This window comes from Pan troglodytes, chromosome 4, assembly GCF_028858775.2.
Source record: "Pan troglodytes isolate AG18354 chromosome 4, NHGRI_mPanTro3-v2.0_pri, whole genome shotgun sequence".
Lineage (NCBI taxonomy): Eukaryota > Metazoa > Chordata > Mammalia > Primates > Hominidae > Pan > Pan troglodytes.
Genome location: NC_072402.2, coordinates 178,753,378 through 178,772,486, shown reverse-complemented (window position 1 = coordinate 178,772,486; position 19,109 = coordinate 178,753,378). Strand labels below are relative to the sequence as shown.

At 47.1% G+C, this 19,109-nt stretch overlaps 2 protein-coding genes and 1 long non-coding RNA gene across 20 annotated transcripts in view; 2 read left to right on the top strand and 1 right to left on the bottom strand.

The window, feature by feature from the left end:
* Positions 1–5,448, bottom strand: part of LOC112206370 (putative COBW domain-containing protein 7) — a 31,839-nt gene extending 26,391 nt beyond the window's left edge. For 13 of the 18 annotated variants that reach the window (XM_063811777.1, XM_063811788.1, XM_063811778.1 and 10 more), the window contains exons 1-2: positions 3,328–3,413; positions 3,023–3,228 (exon numbers count right to left, since the gene is read on the bottom strand). The gene's annotated coding sequence lies outside the window, so the exon portion shown is untranslated. Of the gene's footprint in view, positions 1–3,022; positions 3,229–3,327; positions 3,414–4,758; positions 4,782–5,226 lie in introns of those variants that run through there. The other 5 variants (XR_010157454.1, XR_010157453.1, XM_063811775.1 and 2 more) reach the window with 5 other exon arrangements.
* LOC129144059 (uncharacterized) lies at positions 1,787–3,029 on the top strand. Its single transcript, XR_008548180.1, has 3 exons — positions 1,787–1,968; positions 2,116–2,375; positions 2,947–3,029. It is a non-coding gene; the product is annotated as an uncharacterized LOC129144059 (long non-coding RNA).
* Positions 5,449–17,749: 12,301 nt separating the features above from the next.
* LOC134810137 (casein kinase II subunit alpha-like) lies at positions 17,750–18,380 on the top strand. The gene has a single exon (XM_063811773.1). It carries the CDS (start codon positions 17,776–17,778, stop codon positions 18,277–18,279), a length of 504 nt encoding a protein of 167 aa, XP_063667843.1. The 5' UTR covers positions 17,750–17,775; the 3' UTR covers positions 18,280–18,380.
* Positions 18,381–19,109: the final 729 nt, after the last annotated feature.

Here is a 19,109-nt window from a genome sequence, read left to right as displayed (position 1 = left end):
GGTGGAGCAAGCAAATATAGGGGAAGCTGCTCCCCCAGTAGGTTTAGAGGGAGAGTGGGGTGGGGGCGCAGCAGGGCCAGGCGGGTTAGGGTGTGTGGGTGACGGTGTGCAGGTGAGGGTGTGCGGGTGGGGGTGTGTGGGTGGGGGTTTGTGGGTGAGGGTATGAGTGCCTGTCTGGCTCTCCTGGGTGGGGCTGGATGAATGTTTGGGCACAGGCGGCGGCTGTCACGTGGCCTGGCTGTGGGTTTGAGACAGAAGCCAGGCAGGTGGGCTGTGTCAGGCACAGCTACAAACTGTGCCAAGGAAGCGGACCAGAGCAGGGGCCCAGGGAAACCTCTGCCTTAGCAGAAGATACTGGGGAGACAGGATCAATCGGGGAGGTCTTCCAAGGCACATGGTGCTTCATGGAGCCAGGGCCCAGGACAGGGAGGGCTATAACCCTGGCTTGCCTGATTGGCTGAGCACAGACAGAAGAGGGTGTGGGCAGCCCGCCAGGTGGATGCCTAAGTGAGGAAGGAATGGGTGGCCAGGTGACTGAGACCGCCAAGACCAGGACCCCACTGTCAGGCCTGTGGCTTCCAAACGCCTGTGGGAAGTGTTCCCCTTTGGACACTGAGGCCATCGGCTTCAGCTTCACACCCTTTTCCAGACAAAGACCCTCAGGTAACCTCAAAAGTCACTTCTGGCCTTCCCCAGAGGGGAAAGGAGAGGGGTGCCTGTGGGCAGGTGACCCTCAGTGCTGGTGGAGGGCACAGCAGAGAGACTGCCTGCATATGGGAGGCCCCCAGCAGACCTTGCCCAGACGTCAGCCCTGGTTTGAGGCAAACTGTAAAATTATCACAATTTAGGCCAGGTGCAGTGGCCTATGCCTGTAATCCCAGCACTTTGGAAAGCCATGGCAGAAGGACTGTCTGAGCCTGCAGTGAGCTATGACTACACCCCTGCACTTCAACCTGGTCAACAGAGGAAGACACTGTATCTAAAATAAATAGGCTTGGCATGGTGGCTCACACCTGTAACCCCAACACTTTGGGAGGCCGAGGCAGGTGGATCACCTGAGGTAAGGAGTTCGAGACCGGCATGACCAATATGGTGAAACCTCATCTCTACTAAAAACACAAAAGTTAGCCGGTCGTGGTGGGCCGTGCCTGTAATCCCAGCTACTCAGGAGGCTGAGGCAGGAGAAATCGTTTGAACCCAGGAGGCAGAGGTTGCAGTGAGCCAAGGTCGCGCCACTGCACTCCAGCCTGGGCGACAGAGTGAGACTCCACCTCAAGAAAATAAATAAGATGGGAAAGCTATGTTCTTAACATTTTTCAAATGATAATTCATACTAAAGAATGTTACCAATACTAATGCACAAAGCATTTTATAAGTTTTAGACTATTAATAAAAAGACACGAAAACTATGGTATTTGTAATCATGCTTAATATTGGAAGTTCCTATACCTGCAATGTAGCAACTAATTTTACAAAAATTTAATAAATGACAAAATAAAATTTTGCAAACAGATTTGTAATAACCAGAAAGAAATCTGTATTGGCAATTAATGTAACATAATTAAAAATAATTTGTTATGGTCACCTGCTAAATGCTAATTAATGTAAAATGTTAAAAGATTATTTCAATTATGACATCTTAATTTTTAATGGCTTGAAATATTATAAATATAAAAAACAGGTTTCTAAATTTAAAAGAAGAATGACTAAATTTTTCAGAAATATTTCATATTTCTTGTCATACAATATAAGAACACCATTCCATGTTTCCTTTTACATTAGGAACCTTCCCTCATCTCACTGAAAGGAGAATGCTGGAAGGTGCTAGTAAGATGACAGTCCGTCTAAGGACTCCAGAACTGAAGGAACTGTTTTATGGCAATGCATGTCACTTCCCTAACTCAACTGGAAAAGGAGACAAAAACCTAGTGTTTTCAACCCTCAAGCTAGCAAGAAAACACAGCCCAGGTAAGATCATCTCTTCTCCAATGGAGCTGGAGTCTACTCAACAAGAGGCGACCATTTAGAATAGAATTGTTCAGAAGTTTGCTAACAATAAGCAGCCAACATAGACACATTCTCCATTAAATCTAAAATTCCCTTTTCCCCCACTAGGGTGCCTGAGGGGCATGTAGCAAAAGTGATCCCAACCACACCACGCAAACTAGCCAAGAAACCTTTTTGCCTTCACACATCTGAGAGTCCCTGAGAAGCCAGAGACAACACAGAGGCAGCAAAACACCAACAGGAGAGTCCCAGCATCAGTTCCTGGCCACAGAAACCCTCCTGAGCAGCAGGCAGAACAGAATCCACTACAGCAATCAGCCTGCCAGAGAAGCCTCTGCCCCTGTGGCCTGAGGTTCCACTTTCCCCAGGTGACACCACGGGCAGGTGGGCTGAAGAAGTGGGAAGGTCAAATCGACTGGCCCAGCCAGGATGCCTCTTTGATGATACAAGTGATACCGGTCTAAGCCTCCCCTCTTCTGCAGGGGAAACTAGGTGGCCCAAAGGGTGCCCAGAGGCAGGGGACCTGCCACAGCAGCCACCCTCCTGGGAGGTTCCCTTTCTTCCCCTTGGTGAACTCCCTCTAACACACAGCTTGCCAGGGAAGCACCCTTTGTCTTACATGGAGGGATCCCACCACACCAAAACCCAGCCAAAGAAGCCTTTTGTCCCTTAAGGGTTACCACAACCAAAAACAAAAAGATACACAAATAGTAAGCCCCTAAATTCTGTTAAGAATGAAACAATGCTGCCACTCACACCTGGCTCAGACGCCAGCAGAAGGAGGGCACCCTCCAGAGACCGTAGGAGAAGGGGGAGGACTCCTCCTTGCCCTGGTCCACCACTGTCACTGAGGCCTGCGGTACAGAACCGGCAGCTTCTTACCCACCCCAGGCCGGGCCGGGCCCCAGAGCTCTCCTACTCCCCCTTCCTGGCCCCTAGACTTGCTGCTGCCGCCACCATTAGCGCCGACGCCAACGGAACCAGCGCTGCTGTCACCCTCCATGCACCTACCCACCCTCCAAGGCTCCTACTACTTGGCCTCCACGGGTACCCTCCTACCACTCCTGTTGAGCTGCAGTCTCCATCACCGTGGCCGCCACAACCGCAGGAGATGAATCACAGAGCTGTGCCATCTTCAGGCTACAACCTCCAGCTCACCACAGGGGACTCCTCCTTCATCAGCCTGGCTTGGAGCAGCTGGGCAGACAATGCCATAAAAACCTACAACAGGATGCAGAAAGTGGCAGTGTTGGAGCCTCACCTTGTCATGCTGGCCACTGGGTGGCAGGGACCAGTTTCAGCGAAGGCACTTACACCTACCCTCCAAAGTCCAGCCTCTCCTCCTAGACCAAGCTGGCCTCCTGACCTGGGGTGGGGACTGGAGACACCACAGTGCCCAGGGCTCACTGGGGAGCAAGAATAGCAGAAACTCAGACCCAGGCAGTCCTCTCCACCCAAGTACCAGTTCCCATTCCTCACTCCTCCACCCACAGGACCCTGAGCCCCCGTGGTGCCCACTACTCCACGCCTGGGGCCCCCAGATGGTCTCCACACCACGCAGCAAGAGGGCAAGGGCCGGGGAACCATGGTGGGTGTGAGGGCCCTGGGGTGGTCAGAGGATTGCCGCGAAAACTCTGTACACCCTCCACGCTCCAACACGAGCAGAAGTTGTTCACCCTCTAGAGCCTTGAGTCCGGGAAGAGGAGAAGGGCCCCTTCCTCAGAGGCCACCACTGTCGTGGCCACCTCCACAACCTGCCGCTGGCAGCAGCAGTGCAGCCTCTCCCCATAGCGCCCCAACCTGCCCCCCCACCGACAAGCGTAGCCCCCGGATTGTGCCCACAACACACCCAGAGACTGCTGCAGGCAGTGTAACCCTGATAGCGCCCCCAAACCACCCCTCTGCTCCTGGCAGTGTAACACTCGATAGTGTCCACAACCCATCCCCGCCACGGGTGTAGCAGCACCAAATAACGCCCCACCAAACCCGCCCCCCACCCGAACCACAAGCAGCACAGCCCCAGATAGCGCCCCCAATCTGCTCCCGTCTCGGGCACTGAACACCCAGGGTAGTGCACCCAACCAACCCCCCCACCCCACCTTCCCCTTTCCCCCACGGACAATGCAGCATTTGACAGCTCCCCTAAAGCACCCCCGACTGCCTGCCAGTTGGCATTGTTGCTGACATTGTAGCCCACGATAGCTCACCCAACCCGCCCCCTGCATCAGCCAGTGCAGCAGCTAATGCCCCTAACCCCCTGCCACCCACCACTGGCAGTGCACGACAGTGCACACAACCCACAACCTGCCTCCAACCCCCCGCCCCCTTAGGCAGTGTAGACCCTGATAGTGCAGCGAACCTGCCCCACTGCCAGCAATTCAACGCCTGATAGCGCCACCCACCAGCCCCCCGCGGCAGGCAGTGCAGCCCCAAAAGCACACCACACCTGCTCCCCTACCACCCCGCAAGCGGGCAGTGCAGCCGCAGAGAGCGCACCTACCCTGCCACCTTTCTACCAGTCTAACAGAGATGCAGTCTCCGTCGCCACCACCAACCACAGCCAGGAGAACCGCGGTGGCCAAGGCTCCAGCCACCAGTGTTGGACACGGTCCCTACCTTCTCCTAGACCTCTAGCCGGTCAAGAGCATCTCCAGCTGCCACCCACCCTCCAACGGCTCCCGCCGCCATGTTACTGCTCCAGCCCCCGCCTACCGCCCCGGCCGCCCTCTTACTGCTCCAGCCCCCTCCTACCGCTCAGGCCGCCATGTTACTGCTCCAGCCCCCGCCCACCGCCCCGGCCGCCCTCTTACTGCTCCAGCCCCCTCCTACCACTCAGGCCGACATGTTACTGCTCCAGCCCCCGCCCACCGCCCCGGCCGCCCTCTTACTGCTCCAGCCCCCTCCTACCGCTCAGGCCGCCATGTTACTGCTCCAGCCCCCGCCCACCGCCCCGGCCGCCCTCTTACTGCTCCAGCCCCCTCCTACCGCCCCGGCCGCCATGTTACTGCTCCAGCCCCCTCCTACCGCCCCGGCCGCCCTCTTACTGCTCCAGCCCCCTCCTACCGCCCCGGCCGCCCTCTTACTGCTCCAGCCCCCGCCTACCACTCAGGCCGCCATGTTACTGCTCCAGCCCCCTCCTACCGCCCCGGCCGCCCTCTTACTGCTCCAGCCCCCGCCTACCACTCAGGCCGCCATGTTACTGCTCCAGCCCCCTCCTACGGCTCAGGCCGCCGTCCTAAAACTCCAGCCACACTGCCATCTCTGTTGCCACCACCATCCAGAGTGAGACGAGCCACGGTGTTGCAGGCTGCAGCCTCCAGCTCCCCCTTCTCCTGGTCCTCTAAGCCGGGGACAGAGTAGCTCAGTGGGAGATACTGGAGAGCCTAAACTGGCGTGAGGCCCCCTCAGCCTGCACATTCGGTTATGCGCATGGTTTCTGGACTACATGTTCTGATTGGGTGAGAGAAAACCTCTAGGCCTTCTCTGATTGGACTTTATTTTCATACTCTGATTGGTTGTCCAGTCCTGGAACGTGTAGTCCAGGAACCTCATATGAAAAACCTCAGTATATAATTGGTGCTGAAGAAGAGAGGCTCTTCCAGGTTTTTCTGTGTCTGCTCCCGGTGCTGCTCCGAGCCCGGCTTAGAGGACCAGGACAGACTGGAGGCTGTAGTTTGCGGCACCGCGGCTGGCCTCCCTGCAGTTGGTGGCGACAGAAACTAGTGTGGCTGGAGTGGTAGGAAGGGGAAAATAGTTTTGGGATAGATGGAGGGATAAAGAGGGTGGTTAGTGCCAAAAGGAAAAAAGGATGGCGAGCCGGAGAAGACATTGCATAAAGACGGTGAGAAAAAGATGTTGGGGAAAAAAAATTGGGGGGTAGATGGAGGGAGAAAACAGGGTGGTGAACAGGAGGGAGAGAAGGTTTCATGGAAAGACGGTGGGGGAAAAGTTTTTGGGTAGATGGAAGGGGGAAAGAGAGGGTCGTGAGGGGGGAACGGGGATGAGCAGGAAGGAGAGAAGGTTTGCAAAAATACGGTGGGGAGAAAAGAAAGGGAAAGAAGACTGTGGGTAAAAAGATTTTGAGTAGATGGAGGGGGGAAAAGGGTGACAAGTGGGAGGAGAAAAGAGCGTGCAGAAGAGGGAGGGGGAAGAGAGTGGTGAGCAAGAGGGAGAGAAGGTTTTGCAAAAAGACAGTGAGGAGAGAAGCTTTTAGGTAGATGGAGGGGGAAAAGAGGGTGGCAAGTGGGAGGAGAATAGAGAGGGTGGCCAGAGGGAGTGGGGAAAGAGGAATGGGAAAAAGGCTATGGGGAAAATATTTTGGGGTAGATGGAGGGCAAAAACAGGGTGGCAAGCAGGATAGAGGAAAGAAGAGGGCAAGCGGGAAGCGGGGAAGGCTTTGTGAAAAGATGGCAGGGAAAAATTGGGGAGGTAGATGGGTAAAAGAGCGTGGTGAGCAGGAGTAGAGAAGAGGCTTTGCAAAAAGACGGCGGGGAAATGTTTTTGGGTAGATGGAGAAGGGAAAGGGTGGCAAGGAGGAAGGGAGAAAAAGATGATAGGGAAACAGTTTTTGGGTAGATGAAAGGGGAAAGAGGGTGGCGAGCAGCACGAGTGGGGAGAAGGCTTTGGGAAAAGTTGGGGGAAATGTTTTTGGGGAGATGGAGGAGCAAAAGAGGGTGATGAGTGGGAGGTAGAAAAAAGGGTGGCCAGGGAGAGGGAGAAAAGACGGTGGGGAAAAGTTTTGGGGTAGATGGGTGGGGAAACGGTAGTGAGCGGGAGAGTATAGAAGGCTTTGCAAAAAGATAGTGGGGAAAAAATGGTGGGGAAAAAGTTTTGGGGTAGATGGAGGAAGAAAAAGGGTGGCGAGAGAGGGAGCCAAAGACGGTCAGGAAAAAAATTCCTCCTGTTACTGATTTTTTGATACTCTTCCCCTCTGGTCAGAAAAAATAATTGATATGATTTCAGGTTTTTTTGTTTTGGTTTGGTTTGGTTTGGTTTTTTGAGATGGAGTCTCGCTCTGTTGCCCAGGCTGGAGTGCAGTGGTGTGATCTCGGCTCACTGCAAACTCCACCTCCCGGGTTCAAGCCATTCTTTTGCCTCAGCCTCCTGAGTAGCTGGGATTACAGGCATGCGCCACGACGCCCAGCTAATTTTGCGTTTTTAGTTCTAAATGGGGTTTCTCCGTGTTGGTCAGGCTGGTCCTGAACTCTGTTGATTGGCCCACCTCTGCCTTCCAAAGTGCTGAGATTACAGGTGTGAGCCACCGCACCTGGCAAGGATGTTGAATTTTATTGAATGTTTTTTCTACATTTGTTGAGATAATCATATGATTTTTGTTTTAAATTCTGTTTATGTGGTAAATCACATTTATTGATTTGCATATATTAAATAGTCCTTAGATCCCAGGAATAAAACCTATGTAATCACGATGAACTACATTTTTGATATGCTGATGGATTTGGTTTACTAGCATTTTGTTGAGGATATTTGCATCTATGTTCATCAGATATTGGCCTGTAGTTTATTGTTGTTGTTTTCTTGCTAGATTTTAGTGTCAGGATGATACTGGTTTTGTAGAATGAGTTAGAGAGGAATTCCTTCTCCTCAATGTTTTAGAATGGTTGCAGTAACATTGATACCATCTATTTTTTTGTATGTTTGGTAAAATTCAGCTGTGAATTCATCTAGTCCTGGGCTTCTCCTGCTTGATAAATATTTTTATTACAAATTCAATTTCATAATTAACTACTGGTCTGTTCAGGTTTTTTTAAATTTATAGAGAAAAAATATTTATTTGGTTTATAGTTGTGCAGGCAGTAGAAGCATGGGACTAGCACCTGCTCAGGTTTGGGTGAGACCTCAGAAAGCATCCGATCACAGAGGAAGGCAAAGGGAGGGCCAGTGTATCACATGTCGAGAGAGAAATGAAGAGCAAGAAGGGGAACATGGCAGGCTGTTTTAAGCAACCAGGTCTCGTGTGACACAACAGAGCAGGGACTCGCTCATCGCCAAGGGGATGGAGCTAAGCAATTTATGAAGGGTCCACCCCCATGATTCAACACCTTCCACTAGGCCCACCACCAACATTTGAGATCACATTCAACAAGAGATTTTGAGGGTAAACACATCAAAACAATGTCATTTCACCCCTATGGCCCCCAAACCTCATGTCCTTCTCATATTGCACAATACAATTATCTTCTCCCAGTAGTCCCCAAAAATCTCAAGCTGTTTCAGCATCAACTCAAAAGTCCGAAATATCATCTGAGCTTCTAGGTACGTTCCTCCACCTATGAGCCTATAAGATCAAAACCAAGTTATTTGCTTCCAATATTCAATGCAGTACAGGTGTTGGGTAAATACTCCCATTCCCAAATGGAGAAGTTGGGCAAAAGAAAGGGGCAACAGGCCTCAGGCAAATCTGAAACCCAGTAAGGCATACATTAAACCTTCAAGCTCCAAAATAATTCTTGATTTCATGTCCCGCATCCAGGGCACACTTGTGCAAGGGGTGGGTTCCCAAGACCTTATGCAGCTCTGCCTCTGTGGCTTTGCAGTGTACAGTCACCATGGCTGCTGTCTTGGGTCAGAGTTGAGTGCCTGTGGTATTTCTAGGCTCAGGATGAAAGCTTCCCGTGGCTCTACCATTCAGGGATCTCGAGGTGGCGGCCCCATTCCCACAGCTCCAGTAGGCAGTGCCCTAGTGGGGACTCTGTGTGGAGGCTTCAATCCCACATTTCCTATTGGCACTGCCCTGATGGACTTTTGGTTTCTTTCTGATTCAGTCTTGGAAGGTTGTGTGTTTCCAGGAATTTATCCATTTTCTCTAGGTTTTCTAGTTTATGCACACAAAGATATTCATAGCAGTCTCTGAGGATCTTTTTTTATGTCGGTGGTATCCTTTGCAATGTCTCATTTGTCATTTTTGATTGTGCTTATTTGAATCTTCTTTTTTTCTTGCATAATCTAACTAGCAATCTGTCATTTTTATGTGTCCTTGCAAAGAACCAACTTTTTAATTTTGCTGATTCCTTGGATGGTTTTTTTGGTCCCGATTTCATTAACTTATTCTCTAACCTTTGTTATTTCCTTCTACTAGCTTTGGGTTTGGTTTGTTCTTTTCTAGTGTGTTTGTCTATTTTAGCTTGTTAATTTGAGATCTTTCTTTCTTTTTATGTAGGCATTTAGTGTTATAAACTCTCCTTTTAACATTGTTTTTTCTGTATCCCAGACGTTTTGGTATGTTATGTTTCTATTTTCATTTGTTTCAGGAATTTCTTTAAATTTCTGCCTTAATTCTGTTATTTACACAAAAGTCATTCACGAGCAGATTGTTTAGTTTCCATGTACCTCTGTGGTTCTGAGAGTTCTCGATATTGACTTCTAATTTTATTCCACAGTGGTCTGAGAAGATACTTAATATAGTTGCGATTTTTAAAAATTTATTGAGGCTTATTTTATGACTGAGCATGTGGTCAATTTTAGAGAATGTTCCATGTGCAAATGAGAAAAATGTACATTCTATGGTTTCTGGGTGGAGTATTCTGTAGATATCTATTAGGTCTGTTTGGTCAAGAGCCCAATTTGAGTCCACAGTTTCAATGTTAGTTTTCTGCCTAATAATCTGCCTAACTAATAATCTGCTTACTGCTGTTGGTGGGGTGTTGAAGCCCTCCACAATTATTGTACAGCTGTGTATCTCTTTTCTTAGGTCTAGTAATATTTATTCTAAAAATCTGGGTGCTCCAATGTTGGCTGCATATATATTTAAGACAGTTAAGTCTTCTTGTTGAATTGAACACTTTATATAATGCCCTTCTTTGTATTTTTTTTACTGTTGTTGGTTTAATGTCTGTTTTATCTGATACAAGAATAGCAATACCTCTCCTTTTTTGTTTTTCATTTATGTGATGAATCTTTTTCCATCCATTTACTTTGAGCCTGTTGGGATCATTACACATGAGATGGGTCTCTCAAAGGCAGCAGAAGTGTCTTGTTTTTTTATCCAGTTTGCCACTCTGTGTCTTTTAAGTGGAGCATTTCAGCCATTTACATTCAAGCTTAATATTGATGTGTTAGGTTTTCTTCCTTTTATAGCATTAGCTAGTTATCTTGTAGTCTCAATTGTTTAATTGCTTTATAGGTTCTGTACATTTTGTATTCATGTATGCTTTTATCATAGCAAGTATCATTCTTTTATTTTCACGAGTCAGACTCCTTTAAACATTTATTTTAGAGTCAGTCTAGAGGTAATGACTTCCCTTAGCATTTTCTTGTCTGGAAATACCTTATTTTCCTTTCTTTATGAAGCTCAGTCTGGCAGGTTATGAAATTCTTGCATGGCTGGGCGCAGTGGCTCACGCCTGTAATCCTAGCACTTTGGGAGGCCGAGGCAGGCAGATCACCTGAGGTCAGGAGTTCAAGACCAGCCTGGCCAACATGAAGAAACTCCATCTCTATTAAAAATACCAAAATTTGCCAGGTGTGGTGGCGGGCACCTGTAATCCCAGCTACTGGGGAGGCTGAGGCAGGAGAATTGCTTGAACCCAGGAAGCAGAGGTTGCAGTGAGCTGAGATCACACCACGGCACTCCAGCCTGGGTGGCAAAGTGAGACTCTGTCTCCAAAAAAAAGAAATTATTGGATGGCATTTTTTTTTTCTTTGAGAAGGCTAACGCTAGGCCCCAATCTTTTCTAGGTTGCAGGGTTTCTGCTGCTAAATCTGTTGTTAATCTAATTTACTTTATAGGTAATTTGGCCCTTTGTTTGAGCTGCCTTTAATATATTTTCTTTTGCATTGACCACGGCTATTCTAATGACTGTGGATGCCTTAGGAATGGGCATCTTGTTTACTATCCCACAGGTGTTCTCTGAATTTCTTATATCTGAATGTCAACCTTTCTAGCAAGACTAGAGAACTTTTCCTAAATCATTCCCTTAAATATACTTTCTTAGTTGGTTACTTTTTATTCTTCTGTTGTAGGAATGCCAATAAGTTATAAGTTTGGTCACTTTACATAATCCCATATTTCTTAAGGGCTTTGTTTTTCAGTTCTTTTTTCTTTTATTTTTGTCTGACTGGGTTACTTTGAAAGACCAGTTTCAAAGTCTAAAATTATTTCTTCTGCTTGGTCTAGTTTATTGTTAAAGATTCCAACTGTGTTTTGAAATTCCATTAGTGAATGTTTTAATTCCAGAAGCTCTATTTGTTTTTTTCTTAATCCAGCTATTTATTTTTCCATATTTCAAATTGTACTTAATGATTGTTTTGCACATAAAATTAATGTATACAAGATTAATGCTTTAAAGGAACTAAGCACCCACCAGACTCAAGAAAAAATGATGTCCTATGATACATCTGAAAAAAATTTAATCTTTCTATTAATTACAGTTATGCAAATTAAGATAATATGTATTTTTGTCTAGCAAAATAAAATATAAGTATCAGTTTTGGTGAAGCGAAAGCATAATGGACATTAATTTGCCGATTGGTGCTGCAAGTATAAATTGATTCAACGTTTTGCAGGGACGTTAGTCAATATGTGTGAAAATTATACACTAATATCTCTTTACACAGTAATTAAAGTGCTAGGACTTTTTGAAAAGAAAACATGTCTCAATGTGCCCATATTTGTTTCTGTGAAAATGTTTACAAAAAATGTTGTTCATTGAAAGCAATAAAATATTTAATAATAGAGTAGGCCTGTAAATCATGGAACTTATTCAACAGGGGATGCCTGAAGAGGGTCTAAAAATAATCTATATGTTTAAATAAATAAATTAAAAGAAATTTATTTTAAAATCCTACATTTAATTATATTAAAAATTATCAATTTAGGTGATAGGATTATTGGTAAATTTTAATTTTTTAGCATTTTTGTTCCTTTATGTGCCAATTTTTCTATTACTGTCTTTTACTCCTTTCGTAGATAAAATATACTGTTTTAACATAAAATAAATGTCATTCATAATTTCTTATACAGTAAGAACATGTTTTGGGGGGTGTTTTGGGGGGAGAGGGGAAGGATAGCATTAGGAGATATACCTAATGCTAAATGATGAGTTAATGGGTGCAGCACACCAGCATGGCACATGTATACATATGTAACTAACCGGCACATTGTGCACATGTACCCTAAAACTTAAAGTATAATAATAATAAAAAATAAATTAATTAATTAAAAAAAAAAAGAACATGTTTTTGAGACAGGTTCTTGCTCTGTCACCCAGGCTGGAGTGCAATCATAGCTCACTGCAGCCTCAACCTCCCAGGCTCAAGCTATCCTCCCACCTCAACCTCCCAAGTGTCTGGGACCATGGCTGTGCACCACCATACCTGGCTAACTTTTAAAGAAAGATTATTGTAGAGCCAGTGTCTCACTGTGTTGCCCAGGCCGGTCTCAAACTCCTGGTTCAAACAGTCCTCCTCCCTCAGCCTCCCCAAAGTGTTGGGATTACAGGCGTAAGCCAATGCACACAGCCAGAGCTTTTTTAAAAAAAAGTATGCAATATATTTGGTCTTTAAAAAATGTTTTTGTTTGAAGAGCAAGGTACTCATGCAGGAAAATAATCCAATTTATGCTGCAGTTTAATGTAAAATGAAATCACTTGGCATTATTAAAAAATAAAATTTTGCCCAGGCGCAGTGGCTTACTCCTGTAATCCCAGCATTTTGGGAGGCCAAGGCAGGTGGATCACCTGAGGTCAGGAGTTTGCGACCAGCCTAACATGATGAAACCCCGTCTCTACTAAATACAAAAAAAAAAAAAAAGCCGGGTGTGGTGGCCCATGCCTGTAATCCGAGCTACTCGGGAGGCTGAGACAGGAGAATCACTTGTACCTGGGAGGCAGAGGTTGCAGTGAGCCGAGATCGCGCCATTGCACTCCAGCCTGGGCAACAAGAGTGAAACTCTGTTTAAAAAAAAATTAAAATTAAAATAAAATTTCAAGTGTCCATTTGTTACCAAGAAAATAATTTTTAAAAACATTATTCTAATGCAATCTACAATTGTGTAGAATCATGATAGAATATACCACAGCATACTGCTGAGTTTTATTTGCTATTAAGATTAAGTGGGGCCGCACGGCCAGACAGGCCCTGCTCCTGAGGCCGGGCGGGCTGCGCGCCTGCGATCCTGCGCCTGTGGTCCCGGGGCAGCCCGGACCAGCGCAGGAGAACCCGCGAGCCCAGCGGCGCCTGCCCCGGGCTGCAGCCCCACCTGCCGGCGCGCCGCCTGGGAGCGGCTTCTGGGAGCCGGGCGGCCCCCGCGGTGCAGGCGCGCTGCTAATGGCCTTGCGAGGCTCACTGGGTCTGAGAGGTCGGAGGCTGCGAGTATCGCTGCTGAAGGCTGTGGTGGACCCGGCTGGATCGCGGATTCTGGGCTAGATCGCAGATTTGGGATCGCGGGTTGGGGTTTGGATCGGGGATTTGGGGCAGGGTGGGGGGCCGTGAAAAGGTGCCGTCATCTTACAGGGAGTTGCCCCGGCTGAGGAGCCGGTGGTTGGGTGTCTGAGAAGATTACAGGCGCCCGCCACCACGCCCAGCTAATTTTTGTACTTTTAGTAGAGACGGGGTTTCACCGTGTTGGCCAGGCTGGTCTCAAACTCCTGACCTCGTGATCCGCCCGCCTTGGCCTCCCAAAGTGCTGGGATTACAGGCATGAGCCACCGCACCGGCCTTATCACTACTATTATGGGTTTTTTTGTTTTTTTGTTGTTGTTTTTTGTTTTTTTGTTTTTGAGACGGAGTCTCGCTCTGTCGCTCAGGCTGGAGTGCAGTGGCGCGATCTCAGCTCACTGCAAGCTCCGCCTCCCGGGTTCACGCCATTCTCCTGCCTCAGCCTCCCGAGTAGCTGCGACTACAGGCGCCCGCCACCATGCCCGGCTAATTTTTTGTATTTTTAGTAGAGACGGGGTTTAACCGTGTTAGCCAGGATGGTCTGGATCTCCTGACCTCGTGATCCGCCCGCCTCGGCCTCCCAGAGTGCTGGGGTTACAGGCGTGAGCCACCACGCCCGGCAAACTCTACTATTCTTTATTGGGTGTAACCCAGGAGGTCAACAAATTATTTTTCTTTTCTTTTTTGTTTTTTTTTTTTTGTTTTTTTTTTTTTGAGATGGAGGCTCACTCTTGCCCCGCCTCTGCACTCCAGCCTGGGTGACAAGAGTGAGAAATTTGTTATAAACATTGTTCTGTTACCTTTCCTTGCAGGCTTGGGGACCCTTTGGAGACGATGAAACTATCACCTCATGTTCTTCTCCAGTTTTAGAGCATAGATTCTCTGGAACCACTGAAAAGTGACTTCCTGGTTGTGGAACTTAAATACTGACTTAACCGTAACTAAATGGTTACTTACAGAAACGGAGCTGTCCCTCAGTGACTCCTGCCTTAGGTGCCTTTCTCATTTACCAGGACAGGTTATTTGTCGCATCCTTCTGGTCCATCACAGTCTCAACTTGTCCTGTTTTCTCAGAAAACGTATTTTTTTCCTTCTTATTCTTCCGTAACAAACCTTATCTCTCACCCACCCCACCCTCAATTTGCACTCACTAGCCCCCTGCTGTTCACCCTCAGGTCTCAGGATGACATGCACATTTCAGGAAGCAGTCTACAACTTGATGTTCATGTTCAAGACAGTGGACTCAACTTGGAGCACCATAGCATATATTTCACACAAGTGGAACACCTAGATTTTAAAAACTCTGATCAATTCCGTCATCTGATCCTCGGGCACGCTGGCAGGCAGGCAGCAGCGGGGCCCTCAGATGACAGAGACCCCTCACAGTCTCAGGAAACATGACTTTATGGTGCTCCGACAGAAACTCATGCATTGATATCTAAGTAAACTTCAATGTCCCCAGCGTTTCTCAAAGGTAAATGCTCCTTTGTGGATGAATCTGTGATGGACAAAACTGCATCATCTAGAAGATGGGGCAACACAGACATTTAAACAAACTGTCACCTTTAAAGAGGAATCATCCTGAATGCAAGACAATGATGGCAGAGGGGAGGACTGAGGGCACCTGTAAGTCCTCCAGAGTGTGGATCCCTGCTCTTCCTGCTCTTGCTTGGAGATCGCTTCTAAGAACTGGTGGAGGGTTTTGGTTCTCAACTTCTTTTGTTTGTTTGTTTGAGACAGAGTCTCGCTCTCTTGCCCAGGCTGGAGTGCAGTGGCGCGATCTCGGCTCACTGCAAGCTCTGCCTCCCAGGTTCACGCCATTCTCCTGCCTCAGCCTCCTGAGTAGCTGGGACTACAGGTGCTGCCACCACGCCTGGCTAATTTTTGTATTTTCAGTAGAGACGGGGTTTCACCATGTTAGCCAGGATGGTCTCCATCTCCTGACCTCGTGATCCACCCACCTCGGCCTCCCAAAGTGCTGGGATTACAGGCGTGAGCCACCGCGCCTGGCCTTGGTTGTCAACTTCTACATCAACTCTTGCTATGAATTCCTCTGCTGAGTGTAGAATCTCTAAAGAAAAAAAAGTTTATTTTTTTAGTTCAGAGACCAGAAAGTTATTAATTGTAAATGGCATCAGCAGTCCAACACAATGCCCTTAGGGGCAACAAAAAAATTGAGGCAAAAAGATTTTTTAAAGAATTAAAAAAGGGGACTAGAAATGAGTAGAGGAGCAGAAAAAGCAAAAGCACATCCAACTGGTAAATGAGATAAGATCAATTTAGAGAAAATATCCCAAAATGTCTTCAGTGGTACTTGCTGGGGTCATGTACATTTACGTAGGTTTGACCCAAAACAGCAGGCTATCTGCCTCACTGTCAAAACAACACACTTGAGAAATTAGTCAAAGCGTTCACATTTACTGACAGAGGAAATAAGTCTCAAATTTGTAGTTTATTTGTCTATAGAGTAAAGCAATTCCTGCAAAATGTTAAACATAATACCTGAAGAGCCAATGCTTCTTTGCACTCTGGAAAAGAACTGAAATTATCAGAAATTCTGGACTTTATGAGATAAAAATAAGAAATTAATGTAGGTTAGTCTTAAGATTAAAATTTGAAAGAAAAGCAGTTTGGAAAAACTTACCTTTTTTTTTTTTTTTTTTTTTGATGGAAAGCCCATCCTCTCCTACCTGTCCCTCATAACTGGCAGGTGTCACCTGGTTGGCCGCAGAAGGGCCTGCCAGCCGAGGGACCACATCAGTGTAAGAAGCAGCTTCCACAGGAGCTCAGCCAGGATCCTTGGAAAACGTCAGACCTTGCCAGGCCATGGTGCTCTGTTCAGAAAGAGAAGATGCAGTTTCAGTAAAACAAAGAGTGTAATGTGAAATTTGTTAACAAAAATTATTGGCCAGGCGTGGTGGCTCACGCCTGTAATCCCACCACTGGGAGGCCGAGGCGGGCGGATCACAAGATCAGGAGATCGAGACCATCCTGGCTAACATGGTGAAACCCCGTCTCTACTAAAAATACAAAAAATTAGCCAGGCCTGCTGGCACGCACCTGTAGTCTCAGCTACTCGGGAGGCTGAAGCAGGAGAATCGCTTGAACCTGGGAGGTGGCGGCTGCAGTGAGCTGAGATGGTGCCACTGCACTACAGCCTGGGTGACTGAGCAAGACTCTGTATCCAAAAAAACACACAAAAAAGTAACAGTAATGATAAAGACATCTGAGCAGCAACATACATAGTTACACATTACAAAACAATATTTTCAGTGTCATGTTTATATAATACTGCATTCTATGTTTCTGATCCAACACGGGAGCCTGCTGAGGCCTGGGGGATTTAACAATTGCTAAATATGTAAAGGCTTTAGGTAGTATGTTAATTTGTACTCACAAGCTGGCCTCCAGCAGGACTTCCTACCCCACAGACATAGCTCTGCACCCTTTCTGACCTGGAGATTGGGTGCTCCTGAAGGCCTGGAGAGAACAAGGCCCAGAGCACCAACTGGCCATCAAGTGGACGGGTTGTTGTTGGAGGTGTTGCTAAATGCCCACTCATCAGTCAAGCTTGCTGGGATAAAGCTGTGGGTACATCACACTGAATCAAGGCCGCACCACTGGAGGCTCCCTTCTGTCTCAGAAGCCAGAAAAACAGTGGGTTTGCAAGCCCGTGGAAGATCTAAAGTCTTTTTTAGTTTGGTTGGTTGTTTTGTTTTTGCAAAAAAGGTAAGTAAATTAAAAATGTACACCATTATTTGTCCTGTTTGTCTTTTGGGGACCCTTGCTTGCTTGACAAGGTAACTCCTTTTTTTTTATTCTTTTTTTTTTTTTTTTTTTTTGAGACGGAGTTTCACCATCTCGGCTCACGGCAACCTCTGCCTCCCGAGTTCAAGCGATTCTCCTGCCTCAGCCTCCCCAGTAGCTGGGATTACAGGCATGTGCCACCATGCCGAGCTGATTTTTGTATTTTTAGTAGGATGGGGTTTTCTCCATGTTGGTCAGGCTGGTCTTGAACTCCCAACCTCAGGTGATCTGTCCGCCTTGGCTTCCCAAAGTGTTGGGATTACAGTTGTGAGCCACCGCTCCTGGCCAAGATAACTCTAGCAAGGATTTCCCAATGTAGTGCTCCTTCTGCTAACTTATCCCACTGCTGGATTTGTCACCCTGGACCTCATATAGTGCATGATCACTCTGACACTGTAGTTGCTACTTATACAAGCCTGCCCCTTACACAACAGATCCCCAAAAGCCTCGTTCTCAAATCACCTATATAGTTTGTTTGATAACCTCATGCTCAAGGGACTCATGGCTCTTTATTACTCAGTCCCTCATTAGACACCATGTGCAAGCAAGTCATAAAGATCCACAAGTATGATCTTTCGGAAGGAGCCATTTTTCCATGGACATGACAATTATGATCAGTTGGTGAGGATAGCCAAGGTTCTGGGGACAGAAGATTTATATGACTATATTGACAAATACAACATTAAATTAGATCCACGTTTCAATGATATCTTGGGCAGACACTCTCGAAAGCGATGGGAACGCTTTGTCCACAGTGAAAATCAGCACCTTGTCAGCCCTGAGGCCTTGGATTTCCTGGACAAACTGCTGCGATATGACCACCAGTCACGGCTTACTGCAAGAGAGGCCATGGAGCACCCCTATTTCTACACTGTTGTGAAGGACCAGGCTCAAATGGGTTCATCTAGCATGCCAGGGGGCAGTACGCCCGTCAGCAGCGCCAATATGAGGTCAGGGATTTCTTCAGTGCCAACCCCTTCACCCCTTGGACCTCTGGCAGGCTCACCAGTGATTGCTGCTGCCAACCCCCTTGGGATGCCTGTTCCAGCTGCCGCTGGCGCTCAGCAGTAACGGCCCTATCTGTCTCCTGATGCCTGAGCAGAGGTGGGGGAGTCCACCCTCTCCTTGACGCAGCTTGCGCCTGGCGGGGAGGGGTGAAACACTTCAGAAGCGCCGTGTCTGAACCGTTGCTTGTGGATTTATAGTATTTCAGTCATAAAAAAAAATTATAATAGGCTGATTTTCTTTTTTCTTTTTTTAACTCGAACTTTTCATAACTCAGGGGATTCCCTGAAAAATTACCTGCAGGTGGAATATTTCATGGACAAATTTTTTTTTCTCCCCTCCCAAATTTAGTTCCTCATCACAAAAGAACAAAGATAAACCAGCCTCAATCCCGGCTGCTGCATTTAGGTGGAGATTTCTTCCCATTCCCACCACTGTTCCTCCACCGTCCCACACTTTAGGGGGTTGGTATCTCGTGCTCTTCTCCAGAGATTATAAAAATGTAGCTTCTCAGGGGAGGCAGGAAGAAAGGAAGGAAGGAAAGAAGGAAGGGAGGGTCCAATCTATAGGAGCAGTGGACTGCTTGCTGGTCACTTACATCACTTTACTCCATAAGCGCTTCAGTGGGGTTATCCTAGTGGCTCTTGTGGAAGTGTGTCTTAGTTACATCGAGATGTTGAAAATCTACCCAAAATGCAGACAGATACTAAAAACTTCTGTTCAGTAAGAATCATGTCTTATTGATCTAACCCTAAATCCAACTCATTTATACTTTTAGTTTTAGTTCAGTTTAAAATGTTGATACCTTCCCTCCCAGGCTCCTTACCTTGGTCTTTTCCCTGTTCATCTCCCAACATGCTGTGCTCCATAGCTGGTAGGAGAGGGAAGGCAAAATC

Excerpts from the sequence above, each read along its gene's own strand:
- LOC134810137 (XM_063811773.1), top strand. The coding sequence starts at position 17,776 with ATGATCTTTCGGAAGGAGCCATTTTTCCATGGACATGACAATTATGAT.